Source organism: Girardinichthys multiradiatus, chromosome 14, assembly GCF_021462225.1.
Source record: "Girardinichthys multiradiatus isolate DD_20200921_A chromosome 14, DD_fGirMul_XY1, whole genome shotgun sequence".
NCBI lineage: Eukaryota > Metazoa > Chordata > Actinopteri > Cyprinodontiformes > Goodeidae > Girardinichthys > Girardinichthys multiradiatus.
In genome coordinates this window covers 24475214-24501400 of record NC_061807.1, presented here as the reverse complement: position 1 = coordinate 24501400, position 26187 = coordinate 24475214, and the positions used below count along the sequence as shown (strand labels likewise).

Below are 26187 nucleotides of genomic sequence, written 5' to 3'. Positions count from 1 at the left end.
AAAGTCAGCATGACTGTGTTGATCATAACATACCATTTATCAATAAAAAAACATTTTTATTGCTCTTATGTGATATTCTTATTTCCTGAGAAACTAAATCTTATTTTTCATTACATATAAGCCAAAATCATTATAAATGATCACAGAAATGCTTGAAATATATCATTCATTGACTTGAGTTTCTGTAGTTGATTGTGAGATTTAGTTTTTGATTTGAAAGTGGGTCAAATAATGAAATTCTGTTTGGACTATTCTACCATCTTGGGCTAGTTCTGCTATCCTGTAACACATTAGAACTGGACATTACTGCAAGCGTGTTCAGAACTTTATTTAGATACATAAATGTTGGTACGTATTACTTTAACTTATTCCTCATCCCACAGATGGGTCATCCATGCCTCACCTTTCATGACCAAATTGTACTCTATCTAAGAAGTCATTTCCATTTAATGGTTTATCAACAGTCGGAAAGAAAGTGATGTCGCATCTCGGGGGCTATTTGTAAGTCCAGAATATCAAAAGCATCTGATAGTTTTAAGATATGTAGAGAAAAGAAAATACAAAAACTGACAGCAAAACAATGCCTGTGTTATGCTAGTCACACTAAATATTGTGGTGGTTACATTTACCCTTCTCCAATCAAAAGATGCATAGAGGCAAATATTCACATTATATACTGTATGTATCAGCAGTAGACCCTTTAAAATATATGCACAAAACATTTGAGTTCTATCTGTTAAGATAATTAGACCTCGCTTTTCAGAGTTGCAGGCAGAAATAAATGTTTGTGTGGCCATTGATGTTTGTTACATGACATCACAACAGTTTAGAGCGCAGAACCTATTTTTTTTGGTTTTACAACATGTATTCATTATCCAAAACAACTATTTTGTTACTGTGCTGAACTAAACACAATATGCACTTTGAAAAGATTTTGTACCCACTTTGACAGCTAATGATTTTAATGTTGTATTGTTTACACTATTATTTACACTATTTACACAAAAATGAAACATGGTAGTGGGGCTCCTATAAGTAATATCCACAGGCAGGAGGTCACGGAGAGATATTTTGCTTTTAATAATAATATAGCATATTTCATAATATTCAACATGCCCAAAGGGGGATCAGAACTACCATCAATGGAAATAGAACGCCAAAACATTATTTTGGGTCATAAATAAGTAATAATGAACTAAGAGTTTGTTCCTGGTTGTTTCCCTGTTAGTTCATATTCAATCAGTGTGACTATTTGTGGCCATTACTAGGAAGTGTTAGCATCTTAAAAATACATACAATACAATTATTTATATTTGAAAATTTTTATGATTACTCAGCTCCATAGTTTATCAAAAAAAAAAAAAAAAAACTACCCATAAAGCAAAATAAACTGATCCTCTATGTTTCGGTACATGGGTATGAAACGGTTTGTTTACATGTACAAATTGAGAGTCGGCTGGGATGAAATGGAAATGCATAGATACAAAATGAGCGTGTGAATATGAATTATTTTTACAGACGTACCCATCAGTAAGATAAAAATCAGCCGAGCACTCATGTGGTGATTGACTATTTCCACCGTCCACCTAGACACCACCATTTACATTCTCTAAACGGTAGCAAACATCATCATCAATTTGTGCCACCTTCAACAGCAACTATCATGAAAGCGGGAGAAGAAAATATCCTCAAGGACACCAGTCTCTATATTTGATTGTTTGAGAAAAACAAATTTTTGTATTTGTGGCTTAGGGGAAATAACGACAAACCCAAAATTACACCCTGGCTTTAAAAAACTGTGGGAATAATGTCACTGCATGGGAAATTGACATATAGTAGGAAGGACACCATCAGGGTGTCTGATGAAAATCTAATCTGCCTATATCAAGGTCAATACCAGCCTCACTCTGCCAACCAGCAGACAAGCTAGTGACTAAACAGGCAAGCATAGGGGCCAATTAGGAGAAATGAATCTCTGCACAGATGAAGACAACTGATTTAGGTGTGATGTTGCTGAGGAAACATATGTTAATGAGGAAACACACTTGAAAGACATGAGGGAAAATTAAAATGGAAAAGATTGCAGTTAGACAGGTCATGAATGCATTTTCTCTGCTCCTCAGTAAGATTGATCCATCACTTGGATTAAAGAGCATTAAAGTAGGAGTGTAGTACATTATTGTCTGAACATTTTCATTTTTAATATTATTTCTTTATAATTAGCAAAAATGAATAATAGCCTTAAAAATTATAGGTTGACATTTCCAGTTATTTTAGAAACTTCAATCCTTCTAAATCTTGTTAAAGCATAAATATTTTAAATGCCACCTTCAGACAGATGATCTGTAGAAAAAGATGAACAATTCATTTATGTGTAGAATACCTTGCTCTGTGAAGGTTTATTGCAACTCAATGGCACATGTTGGTAGTATCTTGTGTATTATGTGAAATCTTGTGATTTATGTTTATCATCAAGTGTAGCTGTACTTTTATTTCCTTCTCTTTTATTAGATCAGTGCCCTAAAGGGCATTAACCTCTAAGCTCTGAAATGGTAGCCCCAAATCTCTGGTAAAAGTAACCAGTATGTTCCATGAGAGTTCTAGCAAAGAACCTGATAAGCTCAGGAATATACCTGGGAAGATCTGGAAAGTATGTAGGAATATTTCAGAAAGTGCCTGATAAGCTTCAGAAAGTACCTTGTAAGATCTGGAAAATTACCTGATAAGCACAGAGAAAGTAACTAGTAAGTTCCAGGAAAGTTTACATGTCAATTCCAGGAATGTATCTGGAAAGTACCTGGTAAGATCTAGAACATAACGAAAGTATGGGCTTTGTTATTCCTCTTCATGTATATGTCCTTTTAGAATCTGTGGTTAACCTTTTCATCTGGTAATTTCTCACGCCAAGCTGAAAGACAGTGAGATCATTTTGGTTTACCTCTCCTTCTAAGTAATAAAGATAAAAAATGTTCAATGCTTAAGGCAGTATGACAGTACAGAAGAAATATGACTTAGGAATATGTCTATCACAGCAGGAGGTTAATTCAAAGTCACTAGGAATCATGTTTAGAATGTAATTCTATCCTCCTGGATGATCCAACCGAGTCCACGGGTAAATTATTTTTCAGAAGGTTCAGTGTACATACGGCATGTTAAATACACCTGCAGACACACACAGACACAAAAGAGATGGAGAAAAGGGACAAAAGGGAGGAGTGTGCCCTTGAACAGAATTAAATGTCTTTTCCATGAAATGAGCACACTCAGAGAGAAGGAAAGCCAGCAGTGGACAGCAGCTATACTCTGTATGTACTATCACCTTAGAGACAAAACAAGGACATTTTGTTTTAAATTGCCAGCTTTGCCAATCTAGACAAAAGGATAAAAAAAGGACTCAGGACACAAAGGAGGTAGACTAGTCTTTTCAGAGGCCAAAGCAACAGATTTGTGAACTTAAAATCTGACTGAATCAAAAACATATTTTGTTGTAAGTTGTATAATATTTTTTGGTAAATAACACAATAAAACTCTACTGTGTCTTGTGATGGATGGGAGGTATTATCATGCAAACAGCTTTAATTATCCCACTATGGGTCATTAGTGAGGAAAAGAGCAAAACTATGTTTAATTAAAGTTGCACCAAATGCTAAAACAGAAGCATACATATTACAGGTCCTTCTCAAAATATTAGCATATTGTGATAAAGTTCATTATTTTCCATAATGTCATGATGAAAATTTAACATTCATATATTTTAGATTCATTGCACACTAACTGAAATATTTCAGGTCTTTTATTGTCTTAATACGGATGATTTTGGCATACAGCTCATGAAAACCCAAAATTCCTATCTCACAAAATTAGCATATTTCATCCGACCAATAAAAGAAAAGTGTTTTTAATACAAAAAACGTCAACCTTCAAATAATCATGTACAGTTATGCACTCAATACTTGGTCGGGAATCCTTTGGCAGAAATGACTGCTTCAATGCGGCGTGGCATGGAGGCAATCAGCCTGTGGCACTGCTGAGGTCTTATGGAGGCCCAGGATGCTTCGATAGCGGCCTTTAGCTCATCCAGAGTGTTGGGTCTTGAGTCTCTCAATGTTCTCTTCACAATATCCCACAGATTCTCTATGGGGTTCAGGTCAGGAGAGTTGGCAGGCCAATTGAGCACAGTGATACCATGGTCAGTAAACCATTTACCAGTGGTTTTGGCACTGTGAGCAGGTGCCAGGTCATGCTGAAAAATGAAATCTTCATCTCCATAAAACTTTCCAGCAGATGGAAGCATGAAGTGCTCCAAAATCTCCTGATAGCTAGCTGCATTGACCCTGCCCTTGATAAAACACAGTGGACCAACACCAGCAGCTGACACGGCACCCCAGACTATCAATGACTGTGGGTACTTGACACTGGACTTCTGGCATTTTGGCATTTCCTTCTCCCCAGTCTTCCTCCAGACTCTGGCACATTGATTTCCGAATGACATGCAGAATTTGCTTTCATCCGAAAAAAGTAATCTGGACCACTGAGCAACAGTCCAGTGCTGCTTCTCTGTAGCCCAGGTCAGGCGCTTCTGCCGCTGTTTCTGGTTCAAAAGTGGCTTGACCTGGGGAATGCGGCACCTGTAGCCCATTTCCTGCACACGCCTGTGCACGGTGGCTCTGGATGTTTCTACTCCAGACTTAGTCCACTGCTTCCGTAGGTCCCCCAAGGTCTGGAATCGGCCCTTCTCCACAATCTTCCTCAGGGTCCGGTCACCTCTTCTCGTTGTGCAGCGTTTTCTGCCACACTTTTTCCTTCCCACAGACTTCCCACTGAGGTGCCTTGATACAGCACTCTGGGAACAGCCTATTCGTTCAGAAATTTATTTCTGTGTCTTACCCTCTTGCTTGAGGGTGTCAATAGTGGCCTTCTGGACAGCAGTCAGGTCGGCAGTCTTACCCATGATTGGGGTTTTGAGTGATGAACCAGGCTGGGAGTTTTAAAGGCCTCAGGAATCTTTTGCAGGTGTTTAGAGTTAACTCGTTGATTCAGATGATTAGGTTCATAGCTCGTTTAGAGACCCTTTTAATGATATGCTAATTTTGTGAGATAGGAATTTTGGGTTTTCATGAGCTGTATGCCAAAATCATCCGTATTAAGACAATAAAAGACCTGAAATATTTCAGTTAGTGTGCAATGAATCTAAAATATATGAATGTTAAATTTTCATCATGACATTATGGAAAATAATGAACTTTATCACAATATGCTAATATTTTGAGAAGGACTTGTACATATTAGCATCGCTGTACTTTATTTAACCTCGGAAGGCTTAAGGCCATTCTGACAGAAATCTATCAACCTGTTCATTCATAAAAGCCAGCATTAAACTCTAGTACTACACTCTCACGCTTCCTGTCTTAATGAAACACCAGAACCCTCTCATGATTCACGCTCTGTTTCAGACCATCCCCAATCTCACAGAAATCATGAAGTATGTTTCTACCACACACAGAGCTTTGTTCTTCATTTCAAGGCATTCATTTCTAACTAATTAGCCTCTCTCTCTGCATCCCAGGGTTTGTGGCTTCCACAATTAGATAAGCCTGCTCTACTCCGCTCCAGGAGAGAAAATTGCAACGCTGTTATGAAAGAGATCCGGTTTATATGACTTGCCACTTCCACATGTAGAACAGGCTCGTCAGGCTCTGGGATACTTCGGCTGACTCAAGATCAAAAGATGTGTGGAAGGGGCTTTTGGGGTGAAATGGAACAAGCATTAGACAGTGAAGTGAGTCTTCCATCCTCATGCTGAACCCGATTACCTCCTAATTTTAGTTTTTGAACCTTTAAACATGGCTACTTTATACATGGAGACTTTTCATAGATGAGAGAAAAATACTTCAATGGTTTATGTGTTATGTCACTCAACTTGCTATTCGCCCATTTAAAATCCATTAAATTGGATATATGGGAGCTGAGACAGAGTTTTAGACACTTGAAGGCAAATCCACGATCAGGATTGGTATCTGACTGATACATAGTTGTGGTCAGAAGTATACGTACATTGTCCACAGTTTTACAAAGTCTTACCAGCTGCCTGTATATTCCTGGTTACTTATAAGGATTGTCTACAGCTAGTGTTTTCTCACAGTTTTTTGACATACTCCTTAGATTTCTCACTACTTAAAACAATGTGCAATCTCATAGAACTCGCTAAAGATATAAGGAGGAGAACTTTATATTTACATAAATTGGAAAAGTCTTTTAAGTCACGTTTTAAACAACCGCAGTTTTTTCAGATCAACAGTTCAAACAACAGTACAAAAGTAAATGTGATTCAAATGTGCCATTACTTTGCTAAGGTCTGGACGCTGACCCCTTCCACACAAAAAATCACTTTAGAGCAAATAAATGTGTTCAGGATGTTCAGGGACAGCCCAGCAACCCCCATGCCTCTGATGAAGAAAGAAACCCCAGCTCCAATGCTGACAAACTTCAAACTGAAATTTGCAGCTGTCCACATGCATAAACATAATACCTGCTGGGAAAATGTTTTACAGTCACAACACACAGACTGAGCTATTAGAACACAGTGGTGAGAAGTATGTTTGGACCAGTCAAGCTGAAGCTTTCATGCCCCAGATCATTATACCAAATGCCCCACAGCCCCACAGCCCCACAGCATGATGGTGGTACCATCATGCTGTGGGGCTGTTTCTCCTTTAGTCATACTGGTGTATTGCACAAAGTGATTAGAATAAAGAAGGGGGAGGACTACCACCAAATTATATAACGTTACCTCATATCAACATCCAAACTAAAATAAAGCTTCTTAAAGTTGCAATCTTAATCATTTTGAAAATGTGTGCACAATGCACAATTTGACAGCAAGGTCCATCACCAGAAACCAGACAAAAGTGGTCAAATATCCAGGCAGAGGTGTGTCAAAAGCTTGTTATTGACTACAAAAAGCATGTGGTTAATTTGCAACTTGCTCAGGACATTTAGCCCATATCAATAGAAGTGTTTAAGGCTGCATATGCAATTTCAACCATATGTGAAGTAAAGGAATGTCACAATTAATTCCAATTTGTGCACCTAAGTGATGTTTTTAGAAATTATTGTTGTATAATCTGTCCACCCCCAAAAAAAACACATTCAAAAAAATCACAGAATGCATAATTAAATTCCCCAAATTATTAACCTTTCATTTGGCTATTTTATATAAAAATCCTGCTTCTTTTAATTTCAAACAGCAGTGATTTTTATTTGTTTTTTAACATTGTGAATAGGAGATTAAGCAACTCTCACATGCACAAACCGACTTGAACTGTTGATGCTCCAAATAAAATAAATCATTCAAATGGTGTTTTGTTTTTATATATATTTATAGCTGAATAAAAAACGAATATTTAACTTCTATTTTGTTTTCAGTTTCAGTGCATGTCTCAAGCTGTGCTGGGCTGAGTGGCTTGTTGCTGTACCTGTTGAATATCATATTTGTCAGATTTGAGAATTAAATCTTATTCAATGCTTTTACTCCATCATATGTCATCTGTGAGGCGAATGTAGCTAGTTTGGCTATGAAGCATCAGCATTTTGAGTTAGCTAGCATGTTTTGGAAGTCTCTGCCTCTTCAACTGCACTTTTTTCAGCCTCATAGTTTGATTTTCTACAGCTGACACAAATGAGATTTCTAATGGTATTAAGAAGGTTTAAAAGTCTCATGAGTTTAAAAGGAGCCAGGCGATTCACTGGATCTCCCAATTTTTGCTAAGCTAAAGCTGCTTTGAACACATGAACATCTTTGACTTCAGAGTGAAGATTTGCATAAAATTATTTTTTCCATAATTGGTCTCATCCTCATGGAATACCCAGCAAAGGGACATTGAGGGAAATGAACTGCAAATTGTTAAATTGGTTTGCTTCACAGCCAACAAACATTTAAGCATTTAGTACATATTGAGGAAATATTTTCTATTTTGTCTTTCATAGGCCATTTTAGCACTGTGAGTCTTGGGCCTTTTCTAATTTCTTCATAATCTAATTTGTTTCCAAACAGATACTTTTTGTAACATTTTAAAGGGATTTTATTTCATAGTTATTGCTCCTTTTTTTTTTTTTTTTAGCTTTTTCAACCTTTTTTGTGTTTTCTACAAGTTTTGCTATCCAATAACCTTTACCTACTCAGGATATCATATTGTGTGGCTTGTGTACTAGGAAATTAAGAGAAAGGAGTTTTGCAAGATCAGGATGAAAAGCTCCTTTTCTATTGCTTATAGAAAGCCCAGGGCACAATTTGATACAAATTTACTGTCCCGGGGCTTTACTTTGACAGGTAAAAGGTCCTGGTCTGAGGTAGGTCTTTAAATATTTACCTAGGATTTTTGAAGGGGTTGGATTGTGTGCAAGAAGTCATTGCACTGACCGCAGGAGTAATGGCGGCGGTGACCATACAAATTTATCGTTTTATACCATTAATTTGTCACAAAAAGTAGTTTTAAGATGTTTTTATGCGGGAAAGTAGACCAAAACTTCATCTGTGCAGTCAGAGGTAACGGTTATCTGCTTGGGTCAGCTGAAAGTAAATATAAAGCATTTAGTAGATGAGTGTTGAATAACTGCAAGTACCGGAATATAAAATGTAATCATGTGTTTTTTGGACATGAATTTTTTGACATTTTAAGTTAATGCAGGCATTAATTATCGCCACAGTTCTGTAAGAAAAATATTTTAATGGACTACTGATGATCAAAAAGAGCACTTACAATTTCCCTTGTACATAAAGGTACACATTTTCCTAACATTGGCTTTTCATGTAAACCTAACTTAGTGGAGTGTGAATTCTTTATTATTTTTAATGGTTTTATGCAATCAGATCTGCAGGACAAGAGGCCACAGATCCAGGCTTAGATTGATTTTTAACTTGATTCTGAGCATATGACTGGATTATGCTGAAATGAACTGAATTGGATTCTTTTTTTTTGCAACACTAGTGGCCTTTATTTTTCCAGTATTTTTTGACAATAGTTAGACAGGAAATGGGGGTGGAGAGAGAGGGCAAATGTCACCAGGGCTGGGACTCAAACCCAGGACAGCCACGTCGAGGACTGAAGCCTCCGTATATGGGTCAGGCGCTTAACCCCCTACACCACCAGTGCTGCGGTTCTATAGAACAGTATATTATTTTGACCTATGTGCCATGAGATGTCCTGAGGTGCCATTTGTTCTGAGAGGGGACCTGCAAAGCCGGCCATCAGAGAAATCAGTGAAGTCCGACGTGTAAAAAATACTGAACTGCATTGAATGGAAGGAAAACTATAGAAGGTTCAGGTCTAACAATTTTTTGCCACACATGAACAGTATCAGAGTCATGTATTTCAAAAACTGAAAAAAAGGAAAAAGAAATCCTGCAAAGATCTGACCCAGAACTTGAGAGATGCACCATTCTGCAGTTGATCACCTACTGTGAGCCATGGTGGTTTCAGCTAATAATTTGAGTTTTCCTATGTGGAACTGTTAGGGCATTCAGGGCTTTCAGACAAGAACTCAATATATCCCAGAAATCAAAAAATAAGTAGACACATTTTTTCTAAATTCTCTTTTTTTTCTCTCTCTCTCTCTCTCTCTCTCTCTCTCTATAAATATACAGGTCCTTCTCAAAATATTAGCATATTGTGATAAGGTTCATTATTTTCCATAATGTCATGATGAAAATTTAACATTCATATATTTTAGATTCATTGCACACTAACTGAAATATTTCAGGTCTTTTATTGTCTTAATACGGATGATTTTGGCATACAGCTCATGAAAACCCAAAATTCCTATATCACAAAATTAGCATATTTCATCCGACCAAAAAAAGAAAAGTGTTTTTAATACAAAAAACGTCAACCTTCAAATAATCATGTACAGTTATGCACTCAATACTTGGTCGGGAATCCTTTGGCAGAAATGACTGCTTCAATGCGGCGTGGCATGGAGGCAATCATTCTGTGGCACTGCTGAGGTCTTATGGAGGTCCAGGATGCTTCGATAGCGGCCTTTAGCTCATCCAGAGTGTTGGGTCTTGAGTCTCTCAACGTTCTCTTCACAATATCCCACAGATTCTCTATGGGGTTCAGGTCAGGAGAGTTGGCAGGCCAATTGAGCACAGTGATACCATGGTCAGTAAACCATTTACCAGTGGTTTTGGCACTGTGAGCAGGTGCCAGGTCATGCTGAAAAATGAAATATTCATCTCCATAAAACTTTCCAGCAGATGGAAGCATGAAGTGCTCCAAAATCTCCTGATAGCTAGCTGCATTGACCCTGCCCTTGATAAAACACAGTGGACCAACACCAGCAGCTGACACGGCACCCCAGACCATCACTGACTGTGGGTACTTGACACTGGACTTCTGGCATTTTGGCATTTCCTTCTCCCCAGTCTTCCTCCAGACTCTGGCACCTTGATTTCCGAATGACATGCAGAATTTGCTTTCATCCGAAAAAAGTACTTTGGACCACTGAGCAACAGTCCAGTGCTGCTTCTCTGTAGCCCAGGTCAGGCGCTTCTGCCGCTGTTTCTGGTTCAAAAGTGGCTTGACCTGGGGAATGCGGCACCTGTAGCCCATTTCCTGCACACGCCTGTGCAAGGTAGCTCTGGATGTTTCTACTCCAGACTCAGTCCACTGCTTCCGCAGGTCCCCCAAGGTCTGGAATCGGCCCTTCTCCACAATCTTCCTCAGGGTCCGGCCACCTCTTCTCATTGTGCAGCGTTTTCTGCCACACTTTTTCCTTCCCACAGACTTCCCACTGAGGTGCCTTGATACAGCACTCTGGGAACAGCCTATTCGTTCAGAAATGTCTTTCTGTGTCTTACCCTCTTGCTTGAGGTTGTCAATAGTGGCCTTCTGAACAGCAGTCAGGTCGGCAGTCTTACCCATGATTGGGGTTTTGAGTGATGAACCAGGCTGGGAGTTTTAAAGGCCTCAGGAATCTTTTGCAGGTGTTTAGAGTTAACTCGTTGATTCAGATGATTAGGTTCATAGCTCATTTAGAGACCCTTTTAATGATATGCTAATTTTGTGAGATAGGAATTTTGGGTTTTCATGAGCTGTATGCCAAAATCATCCGTATTAAGACAATAAAAGACCTGAAATATTTCAGTTAGTGTGCAATGAATCTAAAATATATGAATGTTAAATTTTCATCATGACATTATGGAAAATATTGAACTTTATCACAATATGCTAATATTTTGAGAAGGACCTGTATATATATATATATATATATATATATATATATATATATATATATATATATATATATATATATATATATATATATATATATATATATATATATATATATATATATATATATATATAAGACACTATTTATTTTACATAAATTAAAGTTAACAAATGGAAACTTTTTGCAATACAAGGTTGTAAAAGGAGTTGATTCTGAGGTTTCTGTCTATGATCTGTGCCTTACCGTGATAGTATTACAGAAAGATGCACATTAGAAGATGCACATAAACTAATTCTTGTCCGTGCTCACTAAGCAGACTTTGTCAGCTTGAGGAGTATTTTACTTCCTCATCCAAATAACTTCAGATTTAAACTATAAAACAGAGTCAGTTCGAATAGATGGTTTCAATCAAATATTGATTTTTAGTAAGTGGCCATTTTCTTGTCCCGTCTGAAATATTTGCGCTCACCCAGTGAACTCTAGGGCTCTGGCCGGTTTTAGTAGCAGGATTTCTTTTTTTTTCAGCTGTTTTCAGGTTAATACCTAGAGAGAAAGTTGCCACTGCTTAGCATGTTCTGTTGCTGGGAAAAAGTCCCTGAAATGAGGCAGCCGTGTGGCAGCTTTGAGACTCAGTTGTTTAATTAAAGCTACACCAAATGCTAAAACACATTGTTTTAACATAACCAAAATAAACTTTGGAAAGCATATGGATGGATTACTGACAGATTAATGAATATGGACAAAGTAGATTTGGTTACACCTGAGCCTCTATTATGAATAAAAAAGTCATCATACTATGGAGGTGCAGTCTGTCTCGTTTCATATATGTTCCCATTCCCAAGGCTTGTCTGCAGGTTTTTGTGTTCTGTAATTCAGGACTTGTGAGTTGGTTGACTATGCTGTGGACATGTATTAACCTGCTTGTGTGACTTTTGTTTAAATCTGAGAAACTATAGCTGGTCTTTCTGGGCGTACTTGTATAAGCTATCAGTACAGAAATTTCAGTAGTTTTGCTTGGTGGTTGTGCTGCCTGTTTACCATAGCTCTGCCACAAGCTAAGTAAAGTTAGATTATTGCTTTATTTTCAGCTTAAAACATCTGTAGTTACAACTGCAACTTGTTTTGAGTGTGTGCTTGTGTACGTGCCGGTGTTTTGTGGTAGAGGTAGGTATTGGATTTCAAGTAGAGAAGGCCCAAGTCTGAGAGGCATGGCTCATCACTGGTATTTTTATATATTTTATTAAAGAAATAAGACTAAAATGTGCTGCTGTGACAAGCTCATGGTAAAGTGCCTAAAAAGCGTTCTTTACTAACTTGTTTGCTATCTGTAGACACAACACTGCTTCACCCCTTGGGTTTAGGGGACACGTGATAGCTGAATCATTCATAGGTCAACAAGAAAACATTCATCTGTAAAATTTCAGGAACTGAAAAAGCATATTAAGTTCAACGTGAAGTTTTCCTTCAGGAGGCACAATCACTTTCATCAACACAAAATAATCATTAGCGTTATAAGCTTTATACAATGAAATACACATATAAATATAAGATCAGTCAGTTTCCATATTTTTAGGTCATACACGCTTGCCTAAACTCAGCATCAGCCCTCACATGCTGAGTGGCAAGGCTGAAAAAAAATGATGAAAGTCCTGTCGTTTAATAGTATCTCATTGTGGCGAGCCCACAAATCCATCACAATGCGCAACTGGGAAGTGGAAAGGTTGAAGAGGTGCTGGTGGTGGCGGAGAGGAGGAGCAATAAATTATGCTGCCAGGCATCCGGTAAGCTTCGATATCATCTGACATGAGAGCCATAATGGATGGCAGCTATGCATTGTTTGGCAATTAATTTCTTATTCCCGAGCTCTCTAGAATTTGAGAGGGCATCAATGGAGGTCACACAGCACGGGGAGAGGGGTATGCACTGGGCTGATATGTATGCACATATGGACACGGACCTAGAGACACCCTCACTGTGTTTGCTTTAACTGACAGAAGAGACAGGAGCTGCCACAGGCACTGCACTGAAGTACTCTGGGGTCATTTTGCTGTACAGATTTGCAAAGACACACAAATAAAAAAAGTTTTGTTTTTTTTGTCTAATGTACAGCTGATTTCATTGGAATTAATTACATTTTATGCAATCAAATCTCTCAAACTACGTCAAAGTAAACAAAAGTCTTCAAATTACTCAAAAACCATCAGGTTTGTTTAAATATTGCACGAACAGCACTGCAATCACACAGTCCACAAAGTCCTTATTTACTAACCTCCAATACTTCTCTTTTTCACCTTAGAAAATACTCTTAGAGGAGAAGAGAAATATTTAATTTAGTTTTCACTTTTTAGAGCCCAATATTGGGTCTCTCAAGCAATTGACAAGGCCAAACATACTCAAGCCTGCCCAGGAAAGTGGAGGGTGGAGAAAAACATGGACAAAGACACGGTTGGAAAAGGAGAACATGAGTAAAGAATCACCATGAGGAACAGCACACTCCTCTGAGGTCTCGCCACTTGCCAAGAAAACAGTGTGGGACTTTTCAAAAGACCATCAACCAGGGGTGGAATAAGCCAAACGGGGAGAAACTCTGACTCCGATGATGAAGATAGTTAAAGACTCTTTGGAGACCTCCGCTCAGATTGACTCGGCTGATTGGTCAAAATAAATCACTTTGACCTTGTGGGCCACAGAGCCTGTTAAAGTTAATGTGGCAGTTTTTTTGGTAGGGTAAGGTAAGGTAAGTTTATTTATATAGCACTTTTCAGTAACGAGACACTCAAAGTGCTGTACATATAATTACATTACAATCACAAAGAAAATAAACACAGATACAGACACAGAAAAACAAATCAAATGATATTACAATCCTTCTGAGAAATCTAAAAATCTCTGGCCAAAATTACAATGATACAGATTTCTACCCAGAAACAAAGTCCTCAAATGTCAGGGGTCAAAAGTAAGAAAGCAGCTTGAGTTTTTTTTTTTTTTTCATTTGCGCAATTAAGATAATTTTTTTCAATAGCTACAATATTTGAATAGAGTTGTGTGGCTATTTTGCAGGGTTTTAGAGTATAATATGGAGGGTTGGTGTGCTTCACTGATTATTGTTGAATTTTGTCAATACTTTAGCTGCTTCTCTTTAAAGTAGATCAACACAAGCCTTCTTTTATGTCGAATAAGAGAGGTAGACGTTTGCTGTTTGGGCATTCGAAGGTATAATGAGCATGGGACAAATGTACAAGTCGCATGCCTGTCAGCTCAGATGTACAAAGGTTTTTTGCAGGTTTCTTATTAAAAAGGAACTAACATCCAAAACCTTACACATATTTACAAACAAGGTCAGAATGATTAGTCATGATAATACCACATTTCAGTCTTAAAAGAGGTAATAGGGGTTAAAGAGTTGCCCGTTTCATGCTGTAAAAAAAGTCTAAAGATGCATTGCCAACAGAGACCTATTTTGTTGCATCCTTAAAGCTTTTCTCACAAAAGCACTTGTGTATGTGTATCTGTGTGTCGACTATGCCGAAGTCTCTGCATGCACAATGAATCATTCTCAACTATAATCCTAAACCTTGCACTTTCCCTCAGAGAAAATTGCCCTCTCCAAGAGGTACAGCAGGCAAGTGATAAGTGCGTAGCTTGAAAATAAGCATTTAACCTACATTCCTAAGCCTCGACATCAAAAAAGGCTTCAGACAGCATGCAACGGCCAGTTTTTTGTAGGCTAATAGTACTTAGGTTTGAATTACATGCCACCATACTCCTCCAGGCTCGGTTAACAAGACAAACCTATAGCAACTGCAGGGTGGCACTTGAATTTGTATCACAGGTTTACGATGAAAGCAATGGCGGTTAATGTGTACATGGACGGAACCAAAAGAGGGCAACAGTTTGTGCCTTTCAGAGCACCCTGAGTCATATTCAGGTTTTTTGCAGCAACTCTGCCAATGGGCATTTACTGCTCTTAATCAATTTAGCATGTGTCAGGCTCCTCCAAACTGAGCCAGGACAGGCCGGAGAATCCAAACATTGGCTGATTTCTGCATGAAGGTCATAGAGCCAGCTATGGCATCTCCCTCCAGGCTAGTGATTGCTGGCAGCAGGCCCTGAACAGATGGCAACACGTGGCAAAATTATAGCACTGCTAGACAATGAATGTATCCATGATACTAATTGTGCCTCGATCTATACACCAGTCATGAGTCAACGAAAATATGATTCTACCACAGGCATAAGGAATGCCTGCAAGGGTGCCTCAGATAAAGCATTACTCCATACTAGTCTTTCACAGACTAGGACAATACTAACACAAGCATTTCATAATCTGAAAGTCTAATGTTACCAGATATCATAATATGGTTTGGAAAAATAAAGTTGAATTAAACTGACATTTCTGCATATTGGCTGTCAGGCAGAGAGTAGGGTAAAAAACAGCTCAGATTTTCATCTTACAAAACAATATCAGTGCTTCCAAGAGCAACAAAAGGTGATAGACACTGAGGAACATCATCTCATGCAGCTGCTGATATCTTTACAATGCACCCCATGCTCACTTTGACAAGCAACACGTAGGTTATTCAAACAAAGCTAAGGCTCAGACAAAATAATCTAACCAAAGCTGAAGATAAAAAAGTGGCTCAAACGTTTTTCCATCAGTAAAGTAATTCTCTAGAATTCAATAAGAGTTCTGGCATATTGATCTCAAGCAGAATTAATTACAATCAGAACAATTCAAAGACCGTCAAACAAAAGAGCATCACAACTCAGAATGAAATTAGTTCAAGCTGTGTCACTGAAAGAGTGACGGTTTGGTGAGTATTACCTGAACATATCTGAAATAAAAACACCCTAAATCATAATGTAAGTCTTATGTTTGTGTATGTTTGTTTTGCAGTAATTCAAGCTCAGCATATTTTAAGAATTCTCGATTAGATTTAATTTGGACTTTGAGTAGGCCATTCTAACACATATGTTTTGATGAGGTGACTTTCCAACTTTGGACTTTTATTTCCCATTTTACAATTATGCTCTACTTTATGTTGAATTATCGCATATAATACCCAGAAAATCCACAAACGTTTGTGTTTTGGGGGTGAAAAGGGGTATAAATACTTTTGCAAGGCATTATAGGTCACATTTTAAACCAGGTGTGCTAAAAGCTGTGCACTTTGTAATGAATCATTTAGGAACAAATTTGTTCCAGGTCTGTATGGGGTTAAAAGAACTTTGCATGCACATAAAACTGTAACTTCTTCATCAAATGTGCCTAAATAGCTTAGTCAAACTGTTTACTGCCAACAGTGGTATTTTTTGCAAAATTATATAAACCTTCATACCATAAAGGAGGCTTGAAACTTCAAATGTCTACCATAAAACATGAGACTTTACACAGAATTTCATGTCATTAGTACATGTTCTATACAGAAATAAATACAATATTTGTAGATATTTTTTTAAATGATTATTGCACGGTGGCGCAGTTGGTAGCACTGTTGCCTTGCAGCAAGAAGGTCCTGGGTTCAATTCCCAACCAGGGGTCTTTCTGCATGGAGTTTGCATGTTCTCCCCGTGCATGCGTGGGTTCTCACCGGGTACTCCGGCTTCCTCCCACAGTCCAAAGACATGCCTGTTAGGTTAATTGGTCACTCTAAATTGCCCTTAGGTGTATGAATGAGTGTGTGCATGGTTGTTTGTGTGTTGCCCTGCGATGGACTGGCGACTTGTCCAGGGCGTACCCTGCCTTTCGCCCATAGACTGCTGGAGATAGGCACTAGCTCCCCCGCGACCCACTATGGAATAAGCGGTAGAAAATGACTGACTGACTGACTGTTATTTTTTAACATTTTAAAGGTTGATTTTTTCCAGATGATTCTTCTTGTCATTATTAATAATAATAATAATAAGGACAATATTTTCTTTAAATGTAATGAGGAAAACGTGGTATGTGAATTTTTTCACTGGGCACAGTATGCATACATACATTGACCAGAGATGCACCAGGAAATCACCGGATAAATGGAATCTACTGATTTCCAGCTTGATCTGCCCTGACCGGACACCAGCTGGTAGGAAACCCCAAAATCAGATCTATTTATCAGCGAAGTTACCATACCTAAGCACTACCAGGTTGCAGTAGCAACACATTCTGGTATGGAAGCTGTTACCAAAAAAACTGCATTTGTATTTATTCAGTGTACGCTTGTCTTATAAAAAATTGTTTGATGATCAGAAACATTTAGGTACATTTTCACAGTATGACATTGTGCTAAATAGATCATCAACTGGATGATCAAGTTCTTTTTACAGTGGATTTCTTAATATTTTATGGCTACATTGTATGTTTTATTGACTCCAAACATCATTACAGTGCTCATGCCAAATGCCCGAGCATGTGCTGTACTGTGCCTCTTATTGTAGAATGCTGGCCTCAGCTGTGGGTCTAGCCTCATCTCTGCTGCTCTGCTGATCATCCACCGCGCTCCACTGATGTTGCAGGTCAGCCATGTGCTCACGCCATATGAAGCACAAGTGGAAATGAGCTAGTGTTATCCCAATCAGAGAACAACACCTTTCTGTGAGTGTTAACAGGCACAGTGGTCGTGACACCGGATCAAATTTCCCAAGCTCGTGCTGGCAGCTAAAGGAAAACGCTACATTAACTTTGGATTCTCTGGCCCGTTGGCTCTTTCCAGCCAAGTCTAGGGCCTTGCTCAATGAAAGTAACACAGCCAAATAATCACATAAGTGCTTGTTCTAAATTCCTCTTGAATAGCAGTATGAGAATGTTGAGCCTTATCTAGTTCTCTGATTTCCTTACATCAGCGCAGCAGCAAACAAATATGACAAAGCTGCAAATACAGACTAATTTGTGAGCAGTGAAGTGGTACAACGGATGCTGCTTCTAACAATTTGGTTGTAATTGTACTGCCATTTCCAAATTAGGCAACAAAGAAGATAAGTGTGCAGATAATGTGCACGGTTAGCAACAATAAGTGTACTTAGAATAGGTCTCAAAGTGGATAAAACTAGATGGTTCGTCATATTAGAGTCCATTCAATCACTCTTTTATTCCTCGTTAATCTGTTTATCTGACATTTATAGTTGTTTTCCGACTCCATCCATCTAGTTAATGCAGCATTTTACTATCTATATTCATGCAGCTGGCTATTTGGAGGGGAGCCTATTCAGCAACAACAGCTAAACCATTTTCAACAGAATGTCTGCGTCTCTTTAAAAAAAATGTGTATTGCTGTTAAAAGGTAAAGAGTAATTCAAACTAGAAAGCACATACAATTTTCCTGTCTTTAACCACAACAAATTAAAATGCAGGAGCTGTATATCTTCAAAACCAAACACTGTGTGGACTGTTTTTGAATGAATGAATATAGTATGGGGTGTGCTAAAGAGAGACTTTGTATAAAAAAATAAAAAATAAAAAACCCTGAGCAATTTGGGGAAAAAGTTGCAGCCAGTTAAGGGAAATAAATTCACCTGCCAGTTTGCAGGTATAAAGCGCCAGACAAGGAAAACTGGAGTAGGGATTTCACAGTCAAATAACTTGTGACATTTTTGACTAGAGCTGTTGATGAGATAGCACAAAGGATTACCTTGGTGTGTCAAAACAGTTTCTTTTTTCCTGTTATAAGCCTCCCAACATGCTCTGATTTATAAAAAGAACAATAGAGTGTGGAAATTGGACTTCTCAAGAAAGTTTTAAAAACATTGCTGTGAAAAAATTGTGCAAATTTGAGGGGAGTTTTTTTCACCTTAACGCCTAGAAAGTGTTTTTTCAGGTTTTATGTGAGCAGTAAGTATGGGTTGGTAGAAGATCATGAAAGTTTGTTAATCTTGGAAGCAAAATGAATGAGAAAAATTAACAAAATTTATTATTATTATGTTTTGCTTAAAAAAGAAATTCCATATCATACCAGTACCACTGCTGCTAAAAAATCCATGTTGATTTACGTTTTTTAAGAACAATATGTGCCTTCAACTGTTGCATCAGGGAAACTTCAGTAAATAAAATATTTCTAAATGAGTGATTTTGTTTGTCAGCACTGAACTAATGTATCCCAAATAAAGTTTGATTTCACAAAATGTTTAAATTGTAAAATTGTACTAATCAAATAACAGATTCATTCATTTTAAGGCTTTTTACACATTTTCAGCACATAGGTGTTGGGACCCAGCCATGGACTTCAACATTAAACTCCGGTACAAACTCTTCTGGAACTTTTCAAAATAAAGTGCATTAACCTTCTTCCGGCACAGCCAGGAAACGGGATAATTACGGACTTCCTGTGACATCACTGCCCAAATAAAAGCACAGCTGTTGCTACATCCGCCCTCTTCCACACGGCCTTCGAGAGGGACCGGATAGGGAAGACAAGCGCGCTGATGTCTCTTTGCTGGCAAACAGACATAAACTCTTCAACTGGATCCAAGGATGTCATACGATCATCGATCATGTGCAAAGTTAAGTACGAATAAAATACTGTCTGTGTATCCGGTATTTTCCTTCATGAACGGGGAAATTAAGGTGTAAGAATTGCTTACTTTCTCTCTGAGGCCAGCAGAAGCAAACTGTCCCAGAGAAGTTCCCTACAGAGAAGCGGTCTCTACGAAGCCGAGCGGAGCGGTCTCCCAGGCTGGAAGGAAGACAGCAGAGACCCCATCACCATGGTAACGGTAACATGCAGTGTGGTTGGCGAACAGAACTGGCCGTCTTTCATCCACAGCTACAGAGGTTCGCTACAAGCTAACCGTTTGTTCACAGACCGGCCGACAGAACAGCCGCCACTCCCCACAGCTAAGGAGGTTAGCTGTAGCTAACCGTTTAAAGATTGTGGACGTTTCTTCAAACGTCTCTGCCTTGGACAACGTTCTTCACCACAGTTCATGAGGTTAAGTGTTTGGGCAGAATAATATAGAAGTGATTTAGATCGAAATGATCTAAACGTTTTTCATTTTATGAAGTTTGGTTTTGTTTGTGTTGAACTCAGCTATATTGGTGCTAGCAGAATATCTGCAGCACACGTGTTCAGTTTGTGTGTTTTTAAAGTTAAGACAAACTTTATTTAAAGGGTGATTTTAAACAGAAGATTGATCCTAACGTGCCGTCCGCGCTTATGCATTTTAACCCTTTTATTGATGGTATTTTTAAAGGTGTGGGTTTGATTTTGGTGCTAAGCTACCCGCTTCTTTGTTAGCTTCCAATGCTAAAAGCTAAGGACATGTGCCTGCTGCCAAATAATATTTACCCAGAAAGGTTTAGTTTTCAATCCAGTAAATAATGTGTCCCTAACATCATTTTACTAGATTTGATAACTAAGTAAACACTTTTAAGCCCCATTTCCCCCAGAAAGATTTGGCTCTTTCCAAAATATTCCCTTAATAATATTTCTTCAAATATTATTTCAATAAATAAAGGCCGCTAATGAGACACCGTTGAGAATTCATCCAGAAGGTTGGTTTTATTCAGAAGATCATTCGTAAAACATTATTTTATTAAAATAATATTTTATCTGATCTTGCATTGTGAAGGGTTGTCTAAAGGTAAGCTGATTATTGCCTAAGTTGGTTCCAAGACTAACTTAACTTCACTTCCAGATTCTTCAAGATAATCCTTGGTTCTCAATCATATATAACATTGCATGGTAATGTTGCATCACTCTTTTGGCCATGGTTTCCAATCATCTCTCATCAACTTGTTTATATTGTACATAGCCCATTAGTCTTCCCTATTCTTTAATTCTGTTTGGTAGTTAGTTGGATTGTTTTAGCATAGTAAAGAGTTTGTTGATTGAAATATGTTTGAGTTTGAGTTGACTTATTTTTGTTAATAAATTCTTGTATTTTAAGAAATTGTGTGAATTCATTCCATGTGTGTGCAGAGATATGCTGTTCAATAATGTCAGAGCTCATCTCACACCTTTCTATTTTGTCCTAATACAATCGCCTTTCTTGGCTGGTATTCACAGGACAACCCCTAACAGACCGAAATGTTATTTGATAAAATATAAAAATATTAAATAATATTCTCAGATTCATAATCCCAACATACGTTAAAGTAAAAACTCTCAATGCCACCTGAAACTTATGTTACCGTGGTACCATGGATCATCTCCAGCTCCTGGACACTGTAAACACTATAAACATTGCTTGGTGAATGGTAAAAAAAGAAACGTATCGCAATGTGCAACCAATTAGAAGCCTGAACAATTCTCTACTATGAAACAGAAATATATGTAAAATGCTAACTAAACTGTATGCTTGCCCGGGCAACAGCAGTTGAATGCAACATTCTCTATGTATCTATTAGCTGAAGTAGATAGACTAAATTGCATTTTTCCAACCAGTTATTGCCAGTTCACACTCACCTTGAGTGCAGTAGTTTCATTGCATTAAATCCATGTCTATAAATTAATTTGGGAAAAAAAATGTTAAGAGAGAAAAAAATGTTTTACCAGTCTCTTCTATACAAACAGCAAAGGCCAGGAGCAACTACTGAAAATTCAACACTATAAAATAACTTGGACAAAGAGCCACTGCAAGTAAAATCATTTTTCTTTTCTTTTCTAAGCTCAACTTGGCTAAACTATAACAAAGATTATTTTGTATGAGTGCTTATTGAAGGTCCAAATCACAAAGAGGTGACATTACTCGAAAACATGACGCAGTTGTTTTACTGACGCTTTCTTTTCACTGTCCATTAGACACTTAGGAAAACGAAAACAGCTGTCAGAGCAGCAAATTAATGTAAAAAAATATGTTCTGCACTATCCTGAACCCAATCAGCTGGCTGTTAAAAAAGCAAACTTATTTTAAAACAATTCAAAAAAGAGCCAGGGCATTTCCCCTCAAGGCAAGCTTCATGCCTGCTCTGTATGTGTGACTGTGCAGCAACACAGATGTGATGCTGCTGACAGTTTTGCCCTCTTTATGTGGACCTAATAATGAAGCACAGGTGCTGTCTCTAATTTGCAGGATTAAAGATTTTGTCAGCTAATCTGCTTAAACAGTGTAAGGATTTTATCAACAACAAATACTGTAGAATTTTTAAAAGTGACCGTAATAAATGCATCTTGACCATTTTTAGTCCAAATTTTACACTGACAAAAGCATTGAAACATATGAATGAATGTATAATAAAATACAGTTGATGTGAAAAAAGAAAATAGGACAGCATACAACTGATGTAGGGCAGGTTACAAATACCAGAAGATCACATAATTGATATACTAACTGCAGGATTACATTATAACATGCATATATGTTTTGAAACTTTAAAACACATGACTAATAGCACAAGCTTTTCGATATGATGTGCCCTTTAAAATGTCAACTACAATTATTTTTTGGTTTTAAAATAATGGTAAAAACCTATTTTACAGAGACTGCTCTCTAAGACTGCTGCCCTACTCCAAATTCAAATAATTAATGATGGTTCAGGGAAGAGAAGAAAAAATAAATATATGAATATCATTCTCATATCTTCCTATATTATAGTTCTAAAAGAGAAATTGGAATTGGTTATGTTGGTATCGGGTCAAAGCTTTACAAAAACATTATGTTGGAGATCTGGCACTAAACTCTGATCAGTGCATCTATACATAAATAAAATGTCAACTAGCATTGAAAATGTTTTTTTATTTTTTTTTATTTACATTAACAGTATAGGTTGTTTTAGTTTTAAATTGTGTTTCAATTCTATATATATATATATATATATATATATATATATATAATTATGTTCAGGTTTGATAAGTCACAGTATTTAAAATTTTGAACTATGATTAAACCAAGTACAGATTTCTTAAAAAAAACATTAATAACCCTTTACTTTATCACTAAAATAGAAGTTTTGAAACAGCTTTGAAACCAGCTATCTGCGTTGTATGTCCATACTACCTGATGCTTACTAAGGGCACAACATGAGGGGCACCCAATCCCCAATGACTTGCCAAGCAAATAAGCAACAGAAAACTGGTCTATACTGTAACTGATAGATAAATTCATTGTTTTTCGACTCCTTCTGGTCCCCTCAAGGCTATGCTGCCCTGGGTGGTGAGTAACAGTGTCCACATACAATCACCATATATAAAGCTTTGGCTAGTATGATATCAAGTGATAGAATAAATTATGTTTTCTTACCAAGTCTGTTGTCTAGTGCTCCGAAGTCCAACGAATACTTGACAACATGATAGTTGTTCCACACATACAGCAGATTGTCTCTGGGATTATAATCCACAGCAGCAATGTATTGGTATGAATTGGGAAAAGGTATGTCCAGAAAGCCATCTTTACTGAGCTCGGTGTTGTAGATGTAATCAATCTTGTTTCCTGTTGCTTCATTGTCATCGTCCTCATAGACAGACTTCACTACATAGAGGATCCCACAGATCATGAAAGCATTGGACGCCGAGCGCTTGTCATAAGTCGTGTCCCAGGTCCCCTCGACTCGGAGCGTGTAGGGATTTAGCTGGCTGATGACAATCCGTCCGTTGTTCTGCTCGGTGGCGTAAATCACCCAAAGTCCATTCTCATCTACAGCCAGGTCAATGTCTGACTTTCCTCCCCAACGGTAGGGAGAAGTGTCGTGGTAGTTGGCGTTCGCAATGATAGCCTCACCGCTCTTAATGCGAGTTCGCAGGTCGAACTTGACGATATTGCGTGTGCGCTCCTTGTTGAAGAACAGTGCCCCATCATAGACCACAAAGCCTGTACCGTCGACACGATGTGGCAGCTTGTAAGTTGTTGTTGGCCTTCCAGCAATAAAGTCTTCCTTGGAGGAGTACTCGGTCAGGGTGTCTGTACGGTAAGGGGTCCACGGCATATAGTAGATCTTATCAGAAGCCTGGAGGGGATCCTTGCACCAGGCTCCGGACTGGTGGTCTGACTCGAACAGGTGCTCGCTCTGGTATACCTTGCGCAGAAGCCCTGGGCACAGGAATACTGAGGAGCCAAAAATGGGGAAAGACAATCACAGAGTTACATTGGCAGGAATTACTTCAATGAATATATATATATATATATATATATATATATATATATATATATATATATATATATATATATATATATATATATATACACACACACACAACACACAAGAAGCAACCTCTCAAACATCTCCAGATTTTTTTTCATTTTAACATTGCAAGCTTCAATGTATTTTATTGAGATTACATGTGATTTTCAACGAATGCAAGATTGTTTGCAAAAATACATTTTGAAGTCTTGACTTCAAAATTGATGAAGGTCTAGACTCGGATTGTGCCAGTCTAATACCTCCATCATTTTTTTTAATGATTTGGAAAATGTTCTCTGTTTCTGCTAATAAAAAGCAACCCCCCAGCCTGATGCTGCCAACCCCTTGTTTCATGATACAGTGTAGTATTAGTTTTTCACCACACATGGCATTTTGAACATAGGACAAAAAGAACAGGTTTCGTCAGGTAATACTACCTCCTTCCTCCCTTTTTGCTTTGTCCCCTGCATGACTTGTGGCAAACGTTAAACAGGACCTATTATGGCAACTCTTCCATAAATAGCCCAGGTTATGGACAAGCATGCAGTGGTGGTTGTTGCATGTATTGCACCAATGGGCAAAACTCACCTTTTGCTTCCCCCCAACTAAACTACAACCACCACTGAGTGCATGGTTTAAAGCTGTTGTGTCAACACATCTTCCTGCCTGAGTAGTGGACGTTTGGAGTTTGGAGCATGTCCTCCAAAGTTAACTGTCTGCCTTTTTAATTATTACTCCTCTTGTCCTAATTTAGTTGAACGGCCATGTCTTCATAGGTTGCCCATGTGCCATAGCCTTTATTCCCTAACCTACTTTAAACTTGTTCACTAATGTTCTTTTGTAAAGAATGTAAAAAACATTTATTCAAACAAGGATGTCAATTATACTGGATTCCAGGATTTCATATCGGGCCTTCAATAATTTACGGCAGTTTTCTGTAGTTTACTGTTTGCAGCGTAGGGAACATTTTAGTTCAGGTTTTTCCCTGACCCTGAAATAAATAATCAACACTGTTGCTAACTTGACTTAATGTTTGCAGAGAAGGGGATAATAAACTTAGTGAAGGTTATATCTCCTGCCTTTATGAGCACAGAGAAGTCAGAGACACTGTTAAAACTAACAACATGCACCATTACTCGCCTACACATAAACAAAAAAATAATTTTCTTTCTTTCTTCATGCAATGACCTTTGCTCACAAACAAACATAAAAAAACATGGAAGCAGTAATGAATTCATTTAATTCTCTGCTTTCTTGTCAGTTGCAGTTTGAAATAGAAAGCATTAAACACACACACACACACACACACACACACACACATTCCAAATTTTGATAAATGGTTATGTGGCAATTATTGGCCGAGACAGGCTTTTTGAGAAAATGAAAATGATTCAAAAGGAAAAATAAATAAATAAAAATGACAACATTTCCATAATGACAGCTTTTCCATTATTTCATCTAAATGACAGTTTTAATCTGAGGTATGATTTACAGCCCCCCCCCCAACACACTAAACTAATTATATGTAAACTGGTTTGTGCTCCAGCAAGGCCAAGGCTGTACAGCTGAGAGTGGTCAATAGAAGGCACCATTTGCAAAAAGCCAATTTCAGTTACCCATTGATTACTGGTGGACTGAGGCAATAGTAATTTTCTCTTTTCTAAAAAGGTGACATCTGAATTCTCGGTTACAATGGCTGCAAAGTCACAGTAATTTACCCTTTAAAATTTTGATTTATAAATACAATATTCAACACAAGAAAGATGATACTATGAAATTATTATTGGGCCCAGACTGCATGTGAGCGCGATGAGGTGGCTGATTTGAGTAAAAATGCGGCTGCAGTCTGAGAGAGAGCTGACAGCTTCGAGCTCCTGCAAGCCGCCCGATCTGAAGGGGGAGAAAGAGGCAGGGAAAACATG

General features: G+C 38.0%; 1 protein-coding gene across 15 annotated transcripts in view; it reads right to left on the bottom strand.

Moving 5' to 3' along the window:
* The window catches only part of LOC124880236 (adhesion G protein-coupled receptor L3-like), a 357339-nt gene that overhangs the window by 118438 nt on the left and 212714 nt on the right, over window positions 1-26187 (bottom strand). For 14 of the 15 annotated variants that reach the window (XM_047385217.1, XM_047385213.1, XM_047385214.1 and 11 more), the window contains one exon: window positions 23389-24189. In XM_047385217.1, coding sequence (XP_047241173.1) covers window positions 23389-24189 — 801 coding nt within the window. Of the gene's footprint in view, window positions 1-23388; window positions 24199-26187 lie in introns of all 15 variants that reach the window. The other variant, XM_047385206.1, reaches the window with a different exon arrangement.